The sequence below is a fragment of the Neovison vison genome, chromosome 1 (assembly GCF_020171115.1).
Source record: "Neovison vison isolate M4711 chromosome 1, ASM_NN_V1, whole genome shotgun sequence".
Classification (NCBI taxonomy): Eukaryota; Metazoa; Chordata; class Mammalia; order Carnivora; family Mustelidae; genus Neogale; species Neogale vison.
The window spans coordinates 240,289,809-240,307,287 of NC_058091.1; the positions used below are offsets into that span (position 1 = coordinate 240,289,809).

A 17,479-nucleotide genomic window follows, 5' to 3' on the forward strand; every position below is an offset into this window, starting at 1 on the left:
TAAATGCTGCTCCATCGATAGAAACAAGCCTTACACGTGCTCAAATTCTGCATTCAATGCAACATCTATTTATGTCTAAATTCTCCCAAATATGCTAGGCAGATCACAGAAAAGCTTACACTAACAAATCAATAAAAATCATATCCAAGCACCGCTACAGAACTGTGGTCTAGCAATACAGGTGAAAGTTTATTACAGGAAAGCCACAGGTTCAAAGATGTAAATCAAAGCATACTGTAAAACAAAACTCAGCCACAGGGTGCCTGGGTGGCTCAGTGGGTTAAGCCTCTGCCTTCAGCTCAGGTCATGATCTCAGAGTCCTGGGATCAAGCCCAGGGAGCCTGCTTCCCCCCCCCCCCTTCCTCTCTGCCTACCTGTGATCTCTCTGTGTCAAATAAAGTCTTTAAAAAAAAAAACTCAGCCACATAGCTACACATCACAGAGCCAAATGAAACATCTATGACACTCAACATCAGAAAGTGTAGCTTGGGAAGACACTGTAAAAAGCTTTCCTGCTTGGCTCACTTCGAACAGATATATCAGACCTGGGTTTATCTTATTTAGGGTGGAGTATTTAATTTCAGAATAGTCATTTATGAAGTAGTACAGTGGAAAGCTCTGCAGCCATTAACGATAATGATGTAAAACCACATTTGCTGTAGTAAAGATGCACAATGATAAACGTACTGAGAGCTCAGACTTTCAGGACAGAAATTTCCGCTGTATGTGTATGTACTTTTGAGCAAATAACAACTCAATACGGGTTATTATGGCAGTAAACCAGGTAAAAGCATTTGTCTTTTAGGACAAGAGCTGGCATATGGTACAGATTAAAACAGTACAAATAATCCTTATTTTTACTGTTAATAATAGAAGAAATGGTAAGATAAGAATTGATATGTGTGTGTACCTACATATGCACGGATGCTTACACACATACACACATAGGCACAAAGTATAGAATACATGGTAGAATTACATGTGATCTATAATGAACTTAGAATTATAATCAGAAAAAGTAAGCTATTTTAATTTTGAATATAATAAATGTAGCTACAAAATAATGTAGTAGCAAGCTCTGTGAAGACTCCTTCAAAGGCTGGGAAGCTCTGGATATGCTAAAGTGATTCCAGGAAGGCATCTGCAAAACTGAGAAGAGATTAGCATCTAAATTAAGTGCTTCCCTTCACTCAAAGTAAGTGAATATTAAATGCATCCTATTCATACATTCCATATCAAACTATTAACCAAATCAAATAAAAATTTTATGTCTGCTATATTAACATAATCAAACCCCTCAAATACATACCCAGTGCAACACAAAAACAAACAAAAATGCACTCTTCTTTTAGGATCCTACTACCAACGCATCCAATGTTTTTTAGGCAAGAACAAAGATAAAATTTATCTTTAAGCAACATCATCGTTACCAGGTTCTAAACTGTACCAATTTTCTTCTGTCTAAAACTATACTTTAAGGTATTAAAAAAAATACAAGCTATGATAGTTACCATGTAACAGATATGCTACCGTTTTGGACATTCAATGAGGAGGTTGAACTTTTTTATCTACCCACCTCCGCTGGCTGATTACTCAGAAGTCAGAACTACCCAAGAGATATACAGTGTGACCAAGTAACAAAAACTACATATACTTTTAAACATTCTAGTAGAGGTAAATACACAGGTAAAAAATAAATTTAAGAAGAGATTATATTTAACCATATTCCCATCCTTTTCTGTGTACTCAGTCTTTGAAATAATGGCAAGGAGTTTATACTTACAGTACATCTCAGTTTAAATCAGTTACATTTCAGGTACTTGACAGCCACATTTGGCTACTGGCTACCACACTGGATGGCACAGAGCTAGAGCTCATCAAGCCCAAAGCCTGTGTTTGTCATCAATCCTAAATCCTGACTCCAGTCAGTCAACACAAGACCATAAACCACTAACCCAGACTGCTCAGGACAAAACCAAACGGAATTCATTTCAAAGGCTGAGGGTCTTCTCTATTTCAGATACTGTGTTAAGTATTTTCAGATGTGGGGGATAAGGGGTAGGAAGGAGGAGTTTGGTTTATCTATTTTTTCAGAGGTCAGGGGGCTTGAAGATGAGTGTGGTAACAGAAACAAGCATGGTCACAGTAAATTCTACTACTGGGAAAACAGCTCAAAGCACATGCTCTAATAAAGGGAAAAAGGAACATATTGACGATCAGCATATCCCTCAGCAGAATGAAGTGTGAAATATAGAATTCAACTGCATAAAGTACAAGGCTCTTCAGAATGTTGTTTTTCACTGGCATTGAAATAACTTCAGAGAACATTCTAACATACAAGTGAGCTCCAAAGGCAGCTATGTATTTAAGAAAGAAAAAATTTAACCCATTAACCTCTCAGCTTGTTCCAAAGCATTAATGTAACAGTTTGAACCCTAATTATATAAATATTTTGTTTATATGCGGGGAACAGTAAGAGGTTTAAAATTATTTTAAAATAAAATTAAAAAAAAAAAACACTATATACAAGAAAGGGAAACTAACTGGAATGCCTATTCCTAAATGTTAATATTGGTGGTTCAGTAATTTAATGCATATGTATGACTTTCAATTATGAAAAACTAAAGTGGTAACAATACTTTTTCAACTTCAATTACATTTCAATTTCAATCCATTCACTTTTAAGCCTTTTAAGATTACGACACCCATCCAAGCTGTTTTTCTTTTTCTAGAACCCTTCCAGGAAGGAGTAATGGTAAGTGGACAGAGCAGGAACAAATTAGACTTAACCACAATAACCACATTTCATTTCAAGGAAACCTGGAAGTCATTTGTGGAACTACAAAGATCCACTGAATGTCAAAAGACCTCTATTGTCATGCATCTGAGGCATTTCCATAATGTTCTGTAAGTAGGGGTCAAATGTATTACTTTTAACATCAATATCTCTTAGCTCTCTGTACAGTAAGTTAGCAGTACAGCCAAGAGTAACCTCCTACTCTTTAAACAACAATGCAAACAGGAGCATTAAGTCTGTTGCCCTCCTGGCCCTTGAAGCCTTTAAAAGGGAGTTTGGCTCTCACCTGATGAATCAAATTTAATTTTACTGTGACGCAGGACACCACTTTCCCTCACTGCCTATTTCAGAATACTTGGCTTGATTTTTTTTTCTACAAACGTCATTATATACTGAGAGATCTAAAGGAATTAGTCGTAAACCCCCCCCATGGTCTCCTTCCCTATAACCTTCTAGAATATAAGGCCCATAAGGGCAAGGATCTTTTGATTTTTTTCCACTATTAAATATTAAATATTAATTCCTAGCACCCTGAATATACAAAATTGTCTATTTCATTCATCCCATGTCAGCACGAGTTAGTCTGTAAAGCAATCACTCACACAATACCACTTCTAGTATTGTAACAATGCCTGAAAGTATTTTTTTTTATTTTATTTTATTTTTTTTTTAAATAGGTCCTGTCATTCATTCATTCATTTTAGAGAGGGAGTGCAGAGGGGCAGAGATAGAAAGAGGGAGAATCTTTTTTTTTTTACTTTAAAGATTTTTTATTTATTTACTTGACAGACAGAGATCATCAGTAGGCAGAGAGGCAGGCAGAAAGAGAGAGAGGAGGAAGCAGGCTCCCTGCTGAGCAGAGAGCCCAATGTGGGGCTCGAGCCCAGGACCCCGGGATCACGACCTGAGCCGAAGGCCGAGGCCTTAACCCACTGATCCACCCAGGCGCCTGGGAAGGAGAATCTTAAGCAGACTCCAAGCTCAGTCACCCAGATGTCCCAGTTCCTGTCTTTTGTAAGTTTAAACACAGTTGCAGAAATTATATGGATAAAGAAAATACAAGTAAGCAACAATTCAAGGAAGTCAACAATTACGTACAAACTTCATGCAGAAAAAAAATAATGCAAGATGGTGCAGTCTGAAAGAGCCTTCAGCAAATAGATGGAGGAAAAAAATGTGGGTCTTTAAGCAAGAGCAGGTTAAGTTTTCAAGAAGTAGGAAGAGAATCTGCAACACAGAATGAACTATGTCCTAGATGTGAGCACAGACTTGCCTAAACAAGAAGAACAGACCAGACAACAACAAAAAAAGCATGTAGACCCTAGAATAAAGCAATGGCAGTAGAGACAGTAGAGACAAATGCAATAAAACACCAGAGGAATTTCTCCACTTTAACCACATGATGGAATCACCTGAGGAACTTAAAAAAAAAAAAAATACGGTCACCTGGGGGTGCCTGGGTGGCTCAGGTTGTGATCCCAGGGTCCTGGGATGGAGCCCCACATCACTAGGCTCCCTGCTCTGTGGGTAGTCTGGTTATCCCTACCCCTATGCACTCCCCCCGCCCAACTCTTGTACCCTCACCTGCCCTCTCTCTCTCTCAAATAAATAAAATACTTAAATTAAAAAAAAAAAATACTGTCGCCTGGACCTCAGTTCAATGACCCTGATTTACATGGGGTACAACCCAGACATCAAGATTTTATAAGTTCCCCAGGAATTCTAATGTGCATCCAAAGTTCAAAATCATTGCCTTAGAGGAAAAACCAATGGAAATCTAGTAAATGACCACACAGGATAAAGAAGGAAGACTAGAGATGATAACAGGACTTTAAGAGTATGTACCTTAAAAAAAATGACATGGCTGAGAGAAGCCTGGAAATGGAAAAATATATATCTATATAAGGGGTGCCTGAGTGGCTTAGTGCATTAACTGGCCGACTCTTGGTTTCGGCTCAGGTTATGATCTCAGGGTCATGAGACTGAGCCCCACGCTGGGCTCTGCACTCAGATGGGAGTCTGCTTCTCTCCCTACTCCTCTCCCTCTACCTCTGCCCCTCCCCCACTCATGCACAGGCAGGCACGCACTCTTAAATAATAAAAATAAAAAATAAAAATACAGGGCGCCTGGGTGGCTCAGTGGGTTAAAGCCTCTGTCTTCAGCTCAGGTCATGATCTCAGGGTCCTGGGATCGAGCCCCGCATCAGGCTCTCTGCTCAGCAGGGAGCCTGCTTCCTCCTCTCTCTCTGCCTGCCTCTCTGCCTACCTGTGATCTGTCTGTCCAATAAATAAATAAAATCTTAAAAAAAAAAAAAATACATCAGCCACTCTGTACTTGACCACTTTGTCTACGAAGTTTCATGCAGTGAACCAGTTTTAATTAAGCCAGATTATCTTAATTTTCCATGTATCATAATTATTTGTCTAATATTTTTAAGAGAAATAATCAAAACTTAAAGTGAGGCATTTTTTTAAAATCAAGGTAGAGCTAAAGAATGTAAAATAAATCTTTCATAAACACCTCTCAGGTTTCCCAGATAGAAATAATCCCATTCTCCTTGCAATCCCCATGCCAGTTTAGCACTCCCCATAAATGCTCTGTAGAGACCGAGTATTAATTAGAAGGAAAAGACTAGTGCCTCATTCCTCCTCTACCCAGTGCTCAGCACTCTACTACTTCGCATGTGACACATACTCAGTACGAAGTTAGCAACAAGCAGATACCGCTGGTAAGTTCTGATTGTTATTAAAGGTTCTAAATGCTTTTGAAAGCTCCCTAAATAAGCACAAATCTCACCCCAATTGCTTCTGCTTCTTGCAGACCCTGTAATGTTCTAAGCTTTCAAGTGTGCTTCATTGCTCTTCCCCTGGCTTTACCTTCATTCCATCACTTTTGACAGCACCTAACCTGGTCAATGTCACTTGAGTCAATACAAGGGAACTAAGTATTTTTATCTTTAGGAAAAACATGTCCAGAAACCACCTTCTAAAATACAATCTGAATCCCAAGATAATTTCTACCACAATCTTAAATTTCTGCCAAAGATCATTGTTCTAGCTTTCACCTACATAATAAAATGTTATGTAAGAGTGATATTATGCTCTCCGCAACTCCAAGTATAAATCAGTGTCTCCTACCTTTACTTACATCTGTGGCATGAACTGAAAATAGTATTTGTTTGACACTCTGGAGAGAAACTAGATGATTACTCATGACCAGAGCGGACTACGCCAAGATCCAATCAACCCCAAGACTCAAGGGATCGTTAGGAAGCTCTTATATGCAGAATAGTTAGGAAGATCGCATACAGAACAATAAGAAATTTATTATGTATTCTTCCCAATCAAAGACTGTTCTTAAAGCACTTTCCTATTCATAACTACATTTGATATTTTTGTAGCACTTCAGTACTACATGTGATAGTAGATAACGCATCCTCACACATACCAAGTCCTTTGTTTCCCTATTTAAAACTCTAATATCGTGAACCATTCTTCAAACTACCCATTTTTTATTATTTTCTGTTTTCAACCTTAGGTACAGATTTTTAAATGTGCCCCACATTTTCACTGACTTATCAACTGATTTTTCCATTTGATTTAACTAAGCCTCTAATCTCACTTTTCTGAGGTAGACTGCATACAATCAAAACATGGCAATGGCTTAAAAAAAAACTCAGTATGCTTCACTAATTTCACAATATCGTCGAAAAAAGATAAACACACTAAAGCATTCATCTTCACCCTAGGAATTCCATTATGACTTACCATTATATGTTCACTTATATACGCATATACGTGAACAAGTAAGAAGTATTGCAAATGAATACATAAAAAAATACCAGATCTTTTCCTGAAAAGCATTAAACAACCAAAAACCACTGGTGAGAACCAGTCTGTGTTGTTCCCGTCCCTTGAAAATGATTTTAAGATTTTATTTATTTATTTGTCAGAGAGAGAGAGAGAACACAAGTAGGCAGAGTGGCAGGCAGAGGCAGAGAGGGAAGCAGGCTCCCCGCTGCGGAAGGAGCCCGATGTGAGACTCAATCCCAGGACCCTGGGATCATGACTTAAGCTAAAGGCAGTGGCTTAACGACAGAGCCACCCAGGTGTCCCTAAAATGATTTTATATAAATTTTATTTAACTTATTCCTTTTCTACAACAGTAAATATTGGGTGCAAGGTCTAAATTACAGTAACTCTAAGCATTAAGTAACTGGAATGACAGAAGTATCTGGGAAGGAAAAAGGAAGGTAATGACCACAGAGATAAAAATCAACAAGTAAAGTATTATCTATAGAAAAAAAATTTTTTTTTACAGCACTCGTTTTTAAACACAAACCCTAAAAATTCAAAACCACTACTCAGTTCACCTAATACAGCTATAGTTGGTAATTACCTCTTCTTATGACATTCTACATGGTTCATGAAAAAAACTACCAACTATAAATATATTCAGCACTCCCTTTTGCCTAAAATTAGATGGCAGCCTAAATGTGATAATGGAATTTTAGGGAATAAAGGTCACTATCCTTAGTACATGGACGCTAAGGTATTTAGAGCTGAACCAACACAATGTCTGCAACTTACATCCAAATGTTAAATGGAAAAAACGGCTGTGTGTGTGTGTGTTTATAAAAATAAACGACACAGGGGCGCCTGGGTGGCTCAGTGGGTTAAAGCCTCTGCCTTCAGCACAGGTCATGATCCCAGAGTCCTGGTCGGGATCTCTGCTCAGCAGGAAGCCTGCTTCCTCTTTGCTCTGCCTGCCTCTCTGCCTACTTGTGATCTCTGTCAAATAAATAAACAAATAATCTTTAATTTAAAAAAAAAAAAAAAAGAAAGAAAGAAAATAAAAGTTGGGAGAAAATAAAATAAAAAATAAATAGAAAGCCACTTACTTTTTTATTCATTCCTTGTAAAATCTGCGCCATCCTAATGGGCCAAGCAACCAAAAGCACACTTGCCATTTTTAGTTAAAATATCTCAGATCCAGCATCTGTTACACTCTCACTTCAAAAAAAGTTCTGATACTCACATTGCCCATGTACTCTGAGAGCAGATCCTGAAGGGCCTGGCGTACAGCATTACATTCAGCCACAATTCTCTCACGCCGGTCATCACGCGTGCACGATGAGTCGGCCATCAGGGCAGCCCCACTAATGATGCTTTCTAGGCGCTCCTCCAGGGAAGGTCTAAAGCGCTCCTCACTGAAGCTCAAGGGGTCCACAATGATTTGTTTCTGCAGAGAAAGTGTTAACTGAATCTTAGTGCTGATCATGTTCACTCCATTATTAACGAAGGTGAGCAAAATGTTGATTAGGAATATCAAGATTTAATACAAATATTCCAATGCCTAAAATAAAGTTACACTTTTTGTTAGGTTCTCAAAGAAGGTACTGCAAGCAATACTATCCAGCTGAATGGGGCTTCAGTGAGACACCATACCACAAAAAGCAAACACAAGTATGTCAGCATTAAAATCATGTTCACACTACTGAATCTGAACATCTACATGTCAGCCTCTACAGTATTAGTAAAATGATAATTGTAAGGAAATAAGTTAGCTCTTTTCCTTTTCCATATACAGAGTATAAAACTGCTACATGACATGAGAACTGTTTCACAGCAAAAAAAAAAAAAAACAATAAAAACAGACAGACTTCTGTCCTCAGTTTCAGAAAGGAATGCATTTATAATCAATTCCAATCTATCTTCCTCATCGTATACATCTACCAAATTTTATAGATAATACAGTCTCATACTCATCCTGTAAGGTCTAAATTAGAGACTCTCTCTGCTTAAAGACTTCAAGGTAATCTGTAAGACATGATAGCAATCCATTCCAAGAAAGCTACTCTGTAAGGTCTAACTGCCCCAGTAAGAATAAAAACTTCCTCTGTCTCTTCACTCCCATGACTCCACTTAAACTCAGCTTTACCAGTGGTGAGCGAGGACAGGTCACAAGCGAGTTTTAGGTACAAGGGCAAACATCAATACCCCAGGACAGCAGCTACTGGCCTCCCTCCAACTTTTCCGTTTTATACAATTTATCCTCACACTGGTAAATGTCTGTGCAAATATTGTGTCTTTCATTTTTCTTTATGGAGACTATTCTTACTGATTTCAAGTTAAATGCCAAGTTTTTTCTTTAAAAAAGCTTGCCCTTTCCAGTAAGTATACATTTCTTCTTCCCATTCCCAAGAACCCTCAGTTTCAAAATTGAACATGCAAGGCCTCCAGTTCATTAACCTACACATTTTAGCTGACCATTTTTCTTATCAGATTAAGTTATTACAGGATTTCTCTGGCTGGGGCCCCTGAGTGGCTTGGTCAATTAAGTGTCTGCTTTTGGCTCGGGTCATGATCCCGGAGTCCTGGGATTGAGCCCTCCACTGAGCTCCCTGTTCAGTGGGAAGTCTACTTCTCCCTCTGACCCTACCCCCTCTCATGCTCTCTAATAAATAAATAAAATCTTAAAAAGGGGGGGGGCGCCTGGGTGGCTCAGTGGGTTAAGCCTCTGCCTTCGGCTCAGGTCATAATCTCAGGGTCCTGGGATCGAGCCCCGCATCGGGCTTTCTGCTCAGCAGGAAGCCTGCTTCTGCCTCTCTCTCTCTCTCTCTCTCTCTCTGCCTCTCTGCCTACTTGTGATCTCTTTCTGTCAAATAAATAAATAAAGTTCCTGGGGGGGGGGGACCAAACACACAATGCCTTCTGACCAGTAAGAATGAGGAATAAATGGTTACAGAATGTTAGAAGTCATTAAGCTGCAATGGGCCTGCAATCACTTCATCCAACCCCCTCATTTTATGAAGTCTCACCCTAGTCCTACGAGGTTAAGTAGCCCCTGACAATTAAAACTCAAGTCAGGGCAAAATGTAATCCTTAGTGCCTTCAAAGAGGCCCAATACCTAAGACTGCCAAATCTGAGTGGAGTGGAAAAAGGGGTCACTAAATTTTAAGATGAATCATTTAATGATTTAACATTTAGTCATTTAATGATTAAAACTCCAAGAAAAAGTCGATTCTAACACCATGGTCTGTAGAATTAACACTGTCTTTATGATTTATGAAGTCACAAATCGTCATGTGTATCAGGAATGTTCAGTTACACATGCCAAAATAAAGGGTCAAAAGGAAGAAAAGGAAGGTCAAAGGAGGAAAATATAAAGGCAAGGAAAAACTTAAAAACGAAATGCACTCCACTATGTAGATTCTCTACTTCAAAGCATTCCTACTTATGAAAGGATACTGGCCACATTGAAGGCAATTTTCTGTTATGTTAATCAAAATAATAATAAAAATAATGATGATGATGATGTAACCCAACAGTGGGTTTAGAATTAAAACAACAACAAAAAAAACTTAAAAAACAAAACAAAACAAAAAAAAACCTGCTGCCATCTACTGGAAGCCATGAAGTATTGTGGGTAGAAGTTTAAAAAAAAAAAAAACCCAAAATACAAAAAAAACACCAGAAAGAGTTGATATATAGGACAGTGTGTACAGAGAATGAATACACAGAACAGATCCAGGGCATCAACTATAAAAGATAACTATATGGGGCGCCTGGGTGGCTCAGTGGGTTAAGCCGCTGCCTTCCGCTCAGGTCATGATCTCGGGGTCCTGGGATCGAGTCCCACATCGGGCTCTCTGCTCAGCAGGGAGCCTGCTTCCTCCTCTCTCTCTCTCTCTCTCTCTCTCTGCCTGCCTCTCTGCCTACTTGTGATCTCTGTCAAATAAATAAATAAAATTTAAAAAAAAAAAAAAGATAACTATATGGAAGTACACTGAGTATCTTAAGCCCAAATTTGCTTCCACTTGATTAAATTTCATGTATTACTACAAATTAGTCACTGAGAAGTGCACCTAGGCAGACAAGTAAGATTAACGTGACAACACTTCTGTCATAATCACTTATGATGTATCTGTCTTTTCCACTAGACTGTGAGCCCCTGGAGGACAAGTCTGCACCCACTCTGCCTCCATCTCCCAAAGCTTTACATCTGCTGAAAGGTTAAAATCTTAGGTGAAATAAACCAAACTCATATCCTCAACAGATAATGATCCCATAGGAAACTAAGTTTCATAAAAAGAATTCAGAAGTTTGGTTTTTTTTTTTTTTTAAAAGATTTTATTTATTTATTTATTTGACAGAGAGAGAGATTACAAGTAGGCAGAGAGGCAGGTAGAGAGAGAAGGAGGAGGAAGCAGGCTCCCCGCTGAGCAGAGAGCCTGATGCGGGACTCGATCCCAGGACCCCGAGATCATGACCTGAGCCGAAGGCAGCGGCTTAACCCACTGAGCCACCCAGGCGCCCAAGAATTCAGAAGTTTAACAAAAGAGAAAGGGAAAGAAAAAGAAAAAAATGTTGTAAGCCCAGTCACGTTCAAGTAGACCAATGATTTCTAAAATCTATTTTGACATAGATTGCAAATCTAGGTAGAAAATGAACTTTCATCAGAAACCATGATCACATTTCCCTAGAAACCTCTTAACTTTGGGCAGATGGTCAAGAATCTGAAGTTGCCTCCTACGCATAACTTACATCAAAATTATTGAGTGCGTATGCCAGTTCTCCTCCTCCCCCACCCTGGTGCTGGGAAGCATCATCTGATGCAGTGGATTGGGCTGCATTGGAAATGCCTGTGACCGCCTGCTGCAGCTGCTTATAGATCAGGTCTCTGTTAGCCTTATAGGCTGCAACATCCGGGTGCTGTAGGCATGCCTGGGATGCAGTATAGAGGATTGGAACATTTTTCTGCAGGATTCCTCTGGCTGCAGCCATCTGATCACGATGGCCCACATCTTTGAGTTCCTGTAAAACAAGAAATTGCAACAGTCTTTATGTGAGTTCTAGTCATAAAAAAATTTGCAGTAAATTCTGAAAAGTGAGAAATTCTACACAACAGTTTCATGAATGTCTAGCTTCAAAACAAAGGAGGTAGCATGGATTTTAAGTAAGAATTCAAACATTTCAAAATCACCCAGACCTGGGCTTGAACCTCCAGCTTATTTTTTCCTATTGTGATCTTACTTAAAATTCCCACACTAAAGGCATCCAGCTGGCTCAGCGTAGAGCACGTGACTTTTGATCTCTGGGTTTTAACTTCAAGCCCCATGCTGGATGTACAGATCACTTACAAATAAAAATCTCTTAAAAATAAAAAATAATCTCTTTAAAATCATCATACTCATTTCAATCTGCTATAAAATAGGAGCAAAACACTTCTTCCATTGTCCTGAGGATCAAATGGGATAATGCGTGTAAAGCACCTAACAGAGCACTAACTAAAAAGCAAAACATAAAACTGACTAGCATCTTCATTACAACTATATAAAAATGTATGTACCTATTTCAACCGAATTAGAAAAACCATTCAGACACATTTAAACAGAGTTAAGATTTCGTTTGAGTACTTCTTTTTTATTACGTTATAAAAATTCATTATAAGAGTTCTGCGAAATTAGGAAGGGATACCACAGGTGTACATTAACTACAACTTACAAGGATGTATTAGGCTACTCTTTCAAGTACACAACTCTGCACTCCCTTCCCTCCATTCCCCTATCTCAAAGATGGCCTTGGGACAAAGGTCATTAATACATAAAGCAAAGGCTCAAGTGCTCCATGAGTTTTATTCAAAAGGTTTTCATTTCATTGTAATACTCTATGTACTTGTGGTCTTAAGTGAAACGATCCTTTCTCAACTTCCTCATAATTTTCTTTCTTTCTCAATTTCCCCATAATTATATTCCATAGTTTAAAAAAATTGAGGTTCCTGGCATGATTTCCAATACTGACATCTACTTGGTAGGCTGAATGGATGCACCAAGTGTCAAATAAGTGATATCAAGTAAGTGACAAATAAGCAAGATGGGAAGAGGATATTTCTGGTATCCCATTGTTACCGCAAGAAACAACAATGGGGGGGGGGGAACGACACTTAAGTCTTTAGTAAATGTGGATTACCCCACAAAAGAAAAATAGAAGTGGTAACTCTGACCATCAGATCTGCTCTATTTTATGTGTAAATTTGGAACATCAACGTTAATTGTGCCAACTAAATCCTACAATACAAATTTAAACGTCTTAAAAAAGAGTATTACATGTGTAAACAGTAAGAGAAAATTAAGAAAGGCCAAAGTCAATAACTCAATTTGAAGCCATTTATTAACAGTTCATCTTTTTAGAGGAGTTCCTAATTAAGCATTAGATACACGTAACTGGCTTCTTTTTTCTGATACTTCATCTAACTATATATTTTAGGTTTGCATCTTCATTCAAACCTTGTATAATATGACAGCTTACTTTTCCTCCTAGAATCCTTTTCTCATTTGGAATCTGAATTTGCAATAGCTCACAGCACTTCAAATGCCCCATAGCACAGTACATTAGGCTAAATATTCAGAAACAGGACCCTAAGGATTTAGAGAATCAGTGATCATTTCTAGACTCAAGCTATGACAGAGGGCTAAGGCTAACCATTACGTTTAAACAGATGGTACGCATGTTCTGTGTGGCATTTTCTAAGTGTCTTGCTCTCCACCACCACCTCAGGGACTTAAAATCTTCTAGGGAGGCATTTGCCTCTAAGTACATATATTGTCCTCTGTTTTATAAGACACTTTGCAAACAGCTTTAGAATTCTTCCTTAAGTATCTATAACCTAAATCAGTATAGTCTCTTAAAAGGTTACCAAAGAAATTTCTGGTCACCTAAAGCTAATAGGTGCCACAATTACTATTCAACACTTGACTTTCCTTAAGTCACTGCCTTGCTTGGTATGAGAAATTTTACCTTTCTAAAAACTAAACTAGAAACAGGACCTCACAGATTTAGAGAATTAACGATCATCTCAAGACTCAAGCTGTGACAAGGGGAAAAGTCTAACCATTATGCTTAAGCAGCTGGTGCACGCATTGTGTGTGGCATTTTCTACACATTCTGCCCTCACCAAAATTTATGTCTGACAGACTCCTATTTACCAAATATGGGGCATATATTTCAACCTAGGATGAAAATAACAACTAAATATCATTTGTCCTAACTGCTATTCTGCTTTTTCTCTTGAGAATAGTTTGCCATAACAAAGAAACCAGATTTTATTAAATAAAGATAGGAAAAATGGGCACCATCACAAGGCAGCACTTGATTTACTACCAGAAGAATAATAATCATTAAGTATTATCTTCCAAATATGTAGTAGTGATAAGTAATCTGGATTGGTGAAAAAATGAGCTATTGAGAAAATTAATAGATTACTTATGAAGCTAGAGTCCCTTAATCCACCTTAGCCTTCATGACCCCCAAACTGTAACAATCCAATTGTATGTTAAGCAGACTCGGGAACAGAAAACACGAAAAAGAAATGATTACTTTCAACGTAATCTGAACTAACCATGCCACGCAGTGATCAAGAAATAAAAGCTAACTTGTAAGTTATCTATAGCACTCTCTCTAACCCAAAACTAGAAGGTCGAGTAAAAAAAGTTTCCTCTCATTTCCCTCTTAACAATATAAAACTGTAGCCATGTGATCAAATATCTTCTCTCAAATTCAAACAAAAATACTTAAACAAAAGGTCCAGCCAGGGGAGTCTGGGTGGCACAGTCAGTAGAGCAACTGGCTCTTCGTTTCAGCTCAGGTCATGATCTCAGGGTTGTAAGATCAAGCCCTGAGTGAGGCCCCATGCTCAGTAGAGAGTCTGCTTGAGATTCTCTCTCCCTCTCACTCTGCCTTTCCTGTGCATGCTCTCTCTCTCTCAAATAAACATACATCTTAAAAAGGGGGTGGGGGTGGGGGCGACCATAAGCAAATCCAGCCAGTCCTGATTATTTACTTTACTATCCATTACCACTGTGTCTGTTCAGGTTTTCAGAAAAAGAAATCTGAGGGATGCCTGCCTATGTGGCTCAGTGGGTTAAGCATCTGCCTTCAGCTCACGTCATGACCCCAGGGTCCTGGGATTAAACCCCACATCAAAATCCCTGCTCAGTAGACAGCCTGCTTCTCCCTCTGCATGCTGCTCCCCCTACTTGTGTGCACTCTCTCTGAAAAATAAATAAAAATCTTTTTAAATAAATAAACAGAAAGAAAGAGAGAGAGAGAGAGAGAGAGAAAGAAATCATGAAACTCAGAGTTCATTAGGTTTTTGGCAAATATCTCAACAAGCTCTATGTACCTGGGTGGGTGGAATAATATAAACATCATAGTGTTCCATCTGAAGCAGACTGAGGAAACAGTGTTGACCACAGGAGGCACAGGCAGTCCTCCTTACAAGAAGTAGGGTCAATGCCGGCCCATCCTTACCTCTGCCATCTATTTTACCCTTACACTCAAAGAAGAGCCTATAGCCTCATGGAAACCCAACACTCCTAGTGAGCAAATTATACTCCAGCCCAAGAAAATAACAGATTAGGACCAAACTTAGAACCCCATTCCAGGGTGGATCTACAGTATAGCCAAATGGCTTATTCGCTTGTTCATTAAATATTTAGGGAACACTACCACATCCAGACAATGTTCTAGGCACCGGGGATTATAACAGCAATTTAAACAGACAAAATCCCTGCCCCTGGGGCCTGGGTTTAAAACCTGGCTCCACCTGACTAGATGAATGACCTTGCCAAATTATTTAATCTCCCTGTACTACTACAGTTCTTTCATCTACAAAAATGAGTATCTGATCAATTATAGATCTACCTTATATTGTTTTGTAAAGATTAAATGAGTTTATATTCACAAAAGGTTTATAACAGTGTTTAGCACATACAAAACACCTTTTTAGAGTTAATAATTATTATTTTCAGCAACATCCTCACCACCCCACAACCATACCATGCACCAGAAAAACCTTAAGGAGAAACAGATCAATTCCAAAGAGCCTGCAGACCTTATGAGGCTTAGCATTTCCTCAACGGGTGGTTGCTGATTAAATGATACAAGGGACGCTTATGAAGCCAGTATATACATCACACCCAAATACTGTTCTTGAGGAAATACCCCTTTTCTGGACTAGGGGCTATCTGCAAAGATTAAGAGCCTGAATGAGAAGGTAAATTAATACATGCCATGCCTCAGAAAAGAAGAAAAAGTTAAAGGTGAAAACAGTCAAGGGGGGCTAAGCATACAGCAGTATAGGAGTTCTGCCAGAAAACACACACTGTGAAAAAATGTTGCCAGTTACCGAAGGAGACCAGTGGGCAATTCTAAAAGGGAGAATGAAGTTTCCGCCAGGCTGGGAACTTAGGATCAAATAGCTGTTTAATTCCCAAGGAAATCACTAGTTTATAGGAATACACACCAAGACCCATGTCCTACAAAAGACTATTTTATGATCAGGAGTCAGAAAGGAGACCACAGCCGGCCTATTCAGTGGATTCTACTGCAGAAGGTTAAGGCTAAAGGTTTAAGAATTAGTCCCAAGGAACACTATAAATGAGCAGGACATGCTACAAACCCAAGATAAATTTTAAAATGGAAACATGCATCAATTAAGACACCAGCAGAGGGATGCCTGGGTGGCTCAGATGGTTAAGCGGCTGCCTTCGGCTCAGGTCATGGTCCTGGGGTCTTGGGATTGAGTCCCGCATCGGGCTCCTTGCTCGGTGGGGAGCCTGCTTCTCTCGTTTCCTCTGCCTGTCTCTCTGCCTGCTTGTGTGTACTCTCTCTCTCTCTGGCAAATAAATAAAATCTTAAAAAAAAAAAAAAAAAAAAAGACACCAGCAAAAAACAAAAGAGTAAATCAAACATGGTTCAAGGACTATGCTAAAAAGATATGAAGAGGGGCACCTGGGGGGCTCAGTTGGTTAAGCGTCTACCTTCAGCTCAGGTCATGATCCCAGGATCCTGAGACCAAGACCCTTGTCGGGCTCCTTGCTCAGCAGGCTCCCTGCTCCCTTTCCCACTTCCCCTGCTAATGTCCCCTCTTGCTGTCTCTCAAAATACATAAATAAAATCTTTAAAAAAATAAAAACATAAAAAGTACAGAGAAAGTACATGGAAACCACAAGGCTGATACAGCACTTAGGCCTGATGAGACAGAGAGGCAGCAGTTACCAGAAACCAGGCAGCAAGGTGTATGGAGAATACCACCTGAAAGGGGCTCTGACTTTTAGCCACCATGATCATTAAGCAGGATGGGGAGCCAGGGGAATAAATCCCCAGCCTCACCCTTCTATCCCCTCTGATCTTCTGCTGATGTTCCCACTGGCCAAACCCAATCAGGACCTAGAGGGCAGAGGAGCCCTAGATGCAGTCCAGACAGGTTGGGTTCCTGGGGCAGAGAACAAGATGAGTAAGGGTGAAATGAGATATGGAGGGGCAAATATAAGACCATCCAGTAACTAGTAACTTCAAGATTTTAATGACATCTTATTTCAGAAATATTTAAAATTTACTGGATTTTGTTTCATTTTGTGTTTTAGTACATTGGGGATTATGTTCAAGGAAGTCTTCATGTATTCACGGTGCACAGAATTAAAAAGTCAGGCACCATTACTTTTTTTCTTATTTCAGAAATATTTAAAATTTACTGGATTTTGTTTCATTTTGTGTTTTAGTACATTGGGGATTATGTTCAAGGAAGTCTTCATGTATTCACGGTGCACAGAATTAGAAAGTCAGGCACCATTACTTTTTTTTTTTTTTTAAAAAAAAAAGGGGGTCTAGGTCTGTGA

At 39.0% G+C, this 17,479-nt stretch overlaps 1 protein-coding gene across 2 annotated transcripts in view; it reads right to left on the reverse strand.

Annotated features, from left to right (window-relative positions):
- The window catches only part of CTNNA1 (catenin alpha 1), a 319,319-nt gene that overhangs the window by 106,537 nt on the left and 195,303 nt on the right, over positions 1–17,479 (reverse strand). For both annotated transcript variants that reach the window (XM_044226586.1, XM_044226594.1), the window contains exons 6-7: positions 11,346–11,615; positions 7,836–8,039 (exon numbers count right to left, since the gene is read on the reverse strand). In XM_044226586.1, the coding sequence (XP_044082521.1) occupies positions 7,836–8,039; positions 11,346–11,615 (474 nt within the window). The remainder of the gene's footprint in view (positions 1–7,835; positions 8,040–11,345; positions 11,616–17,479) is intronic.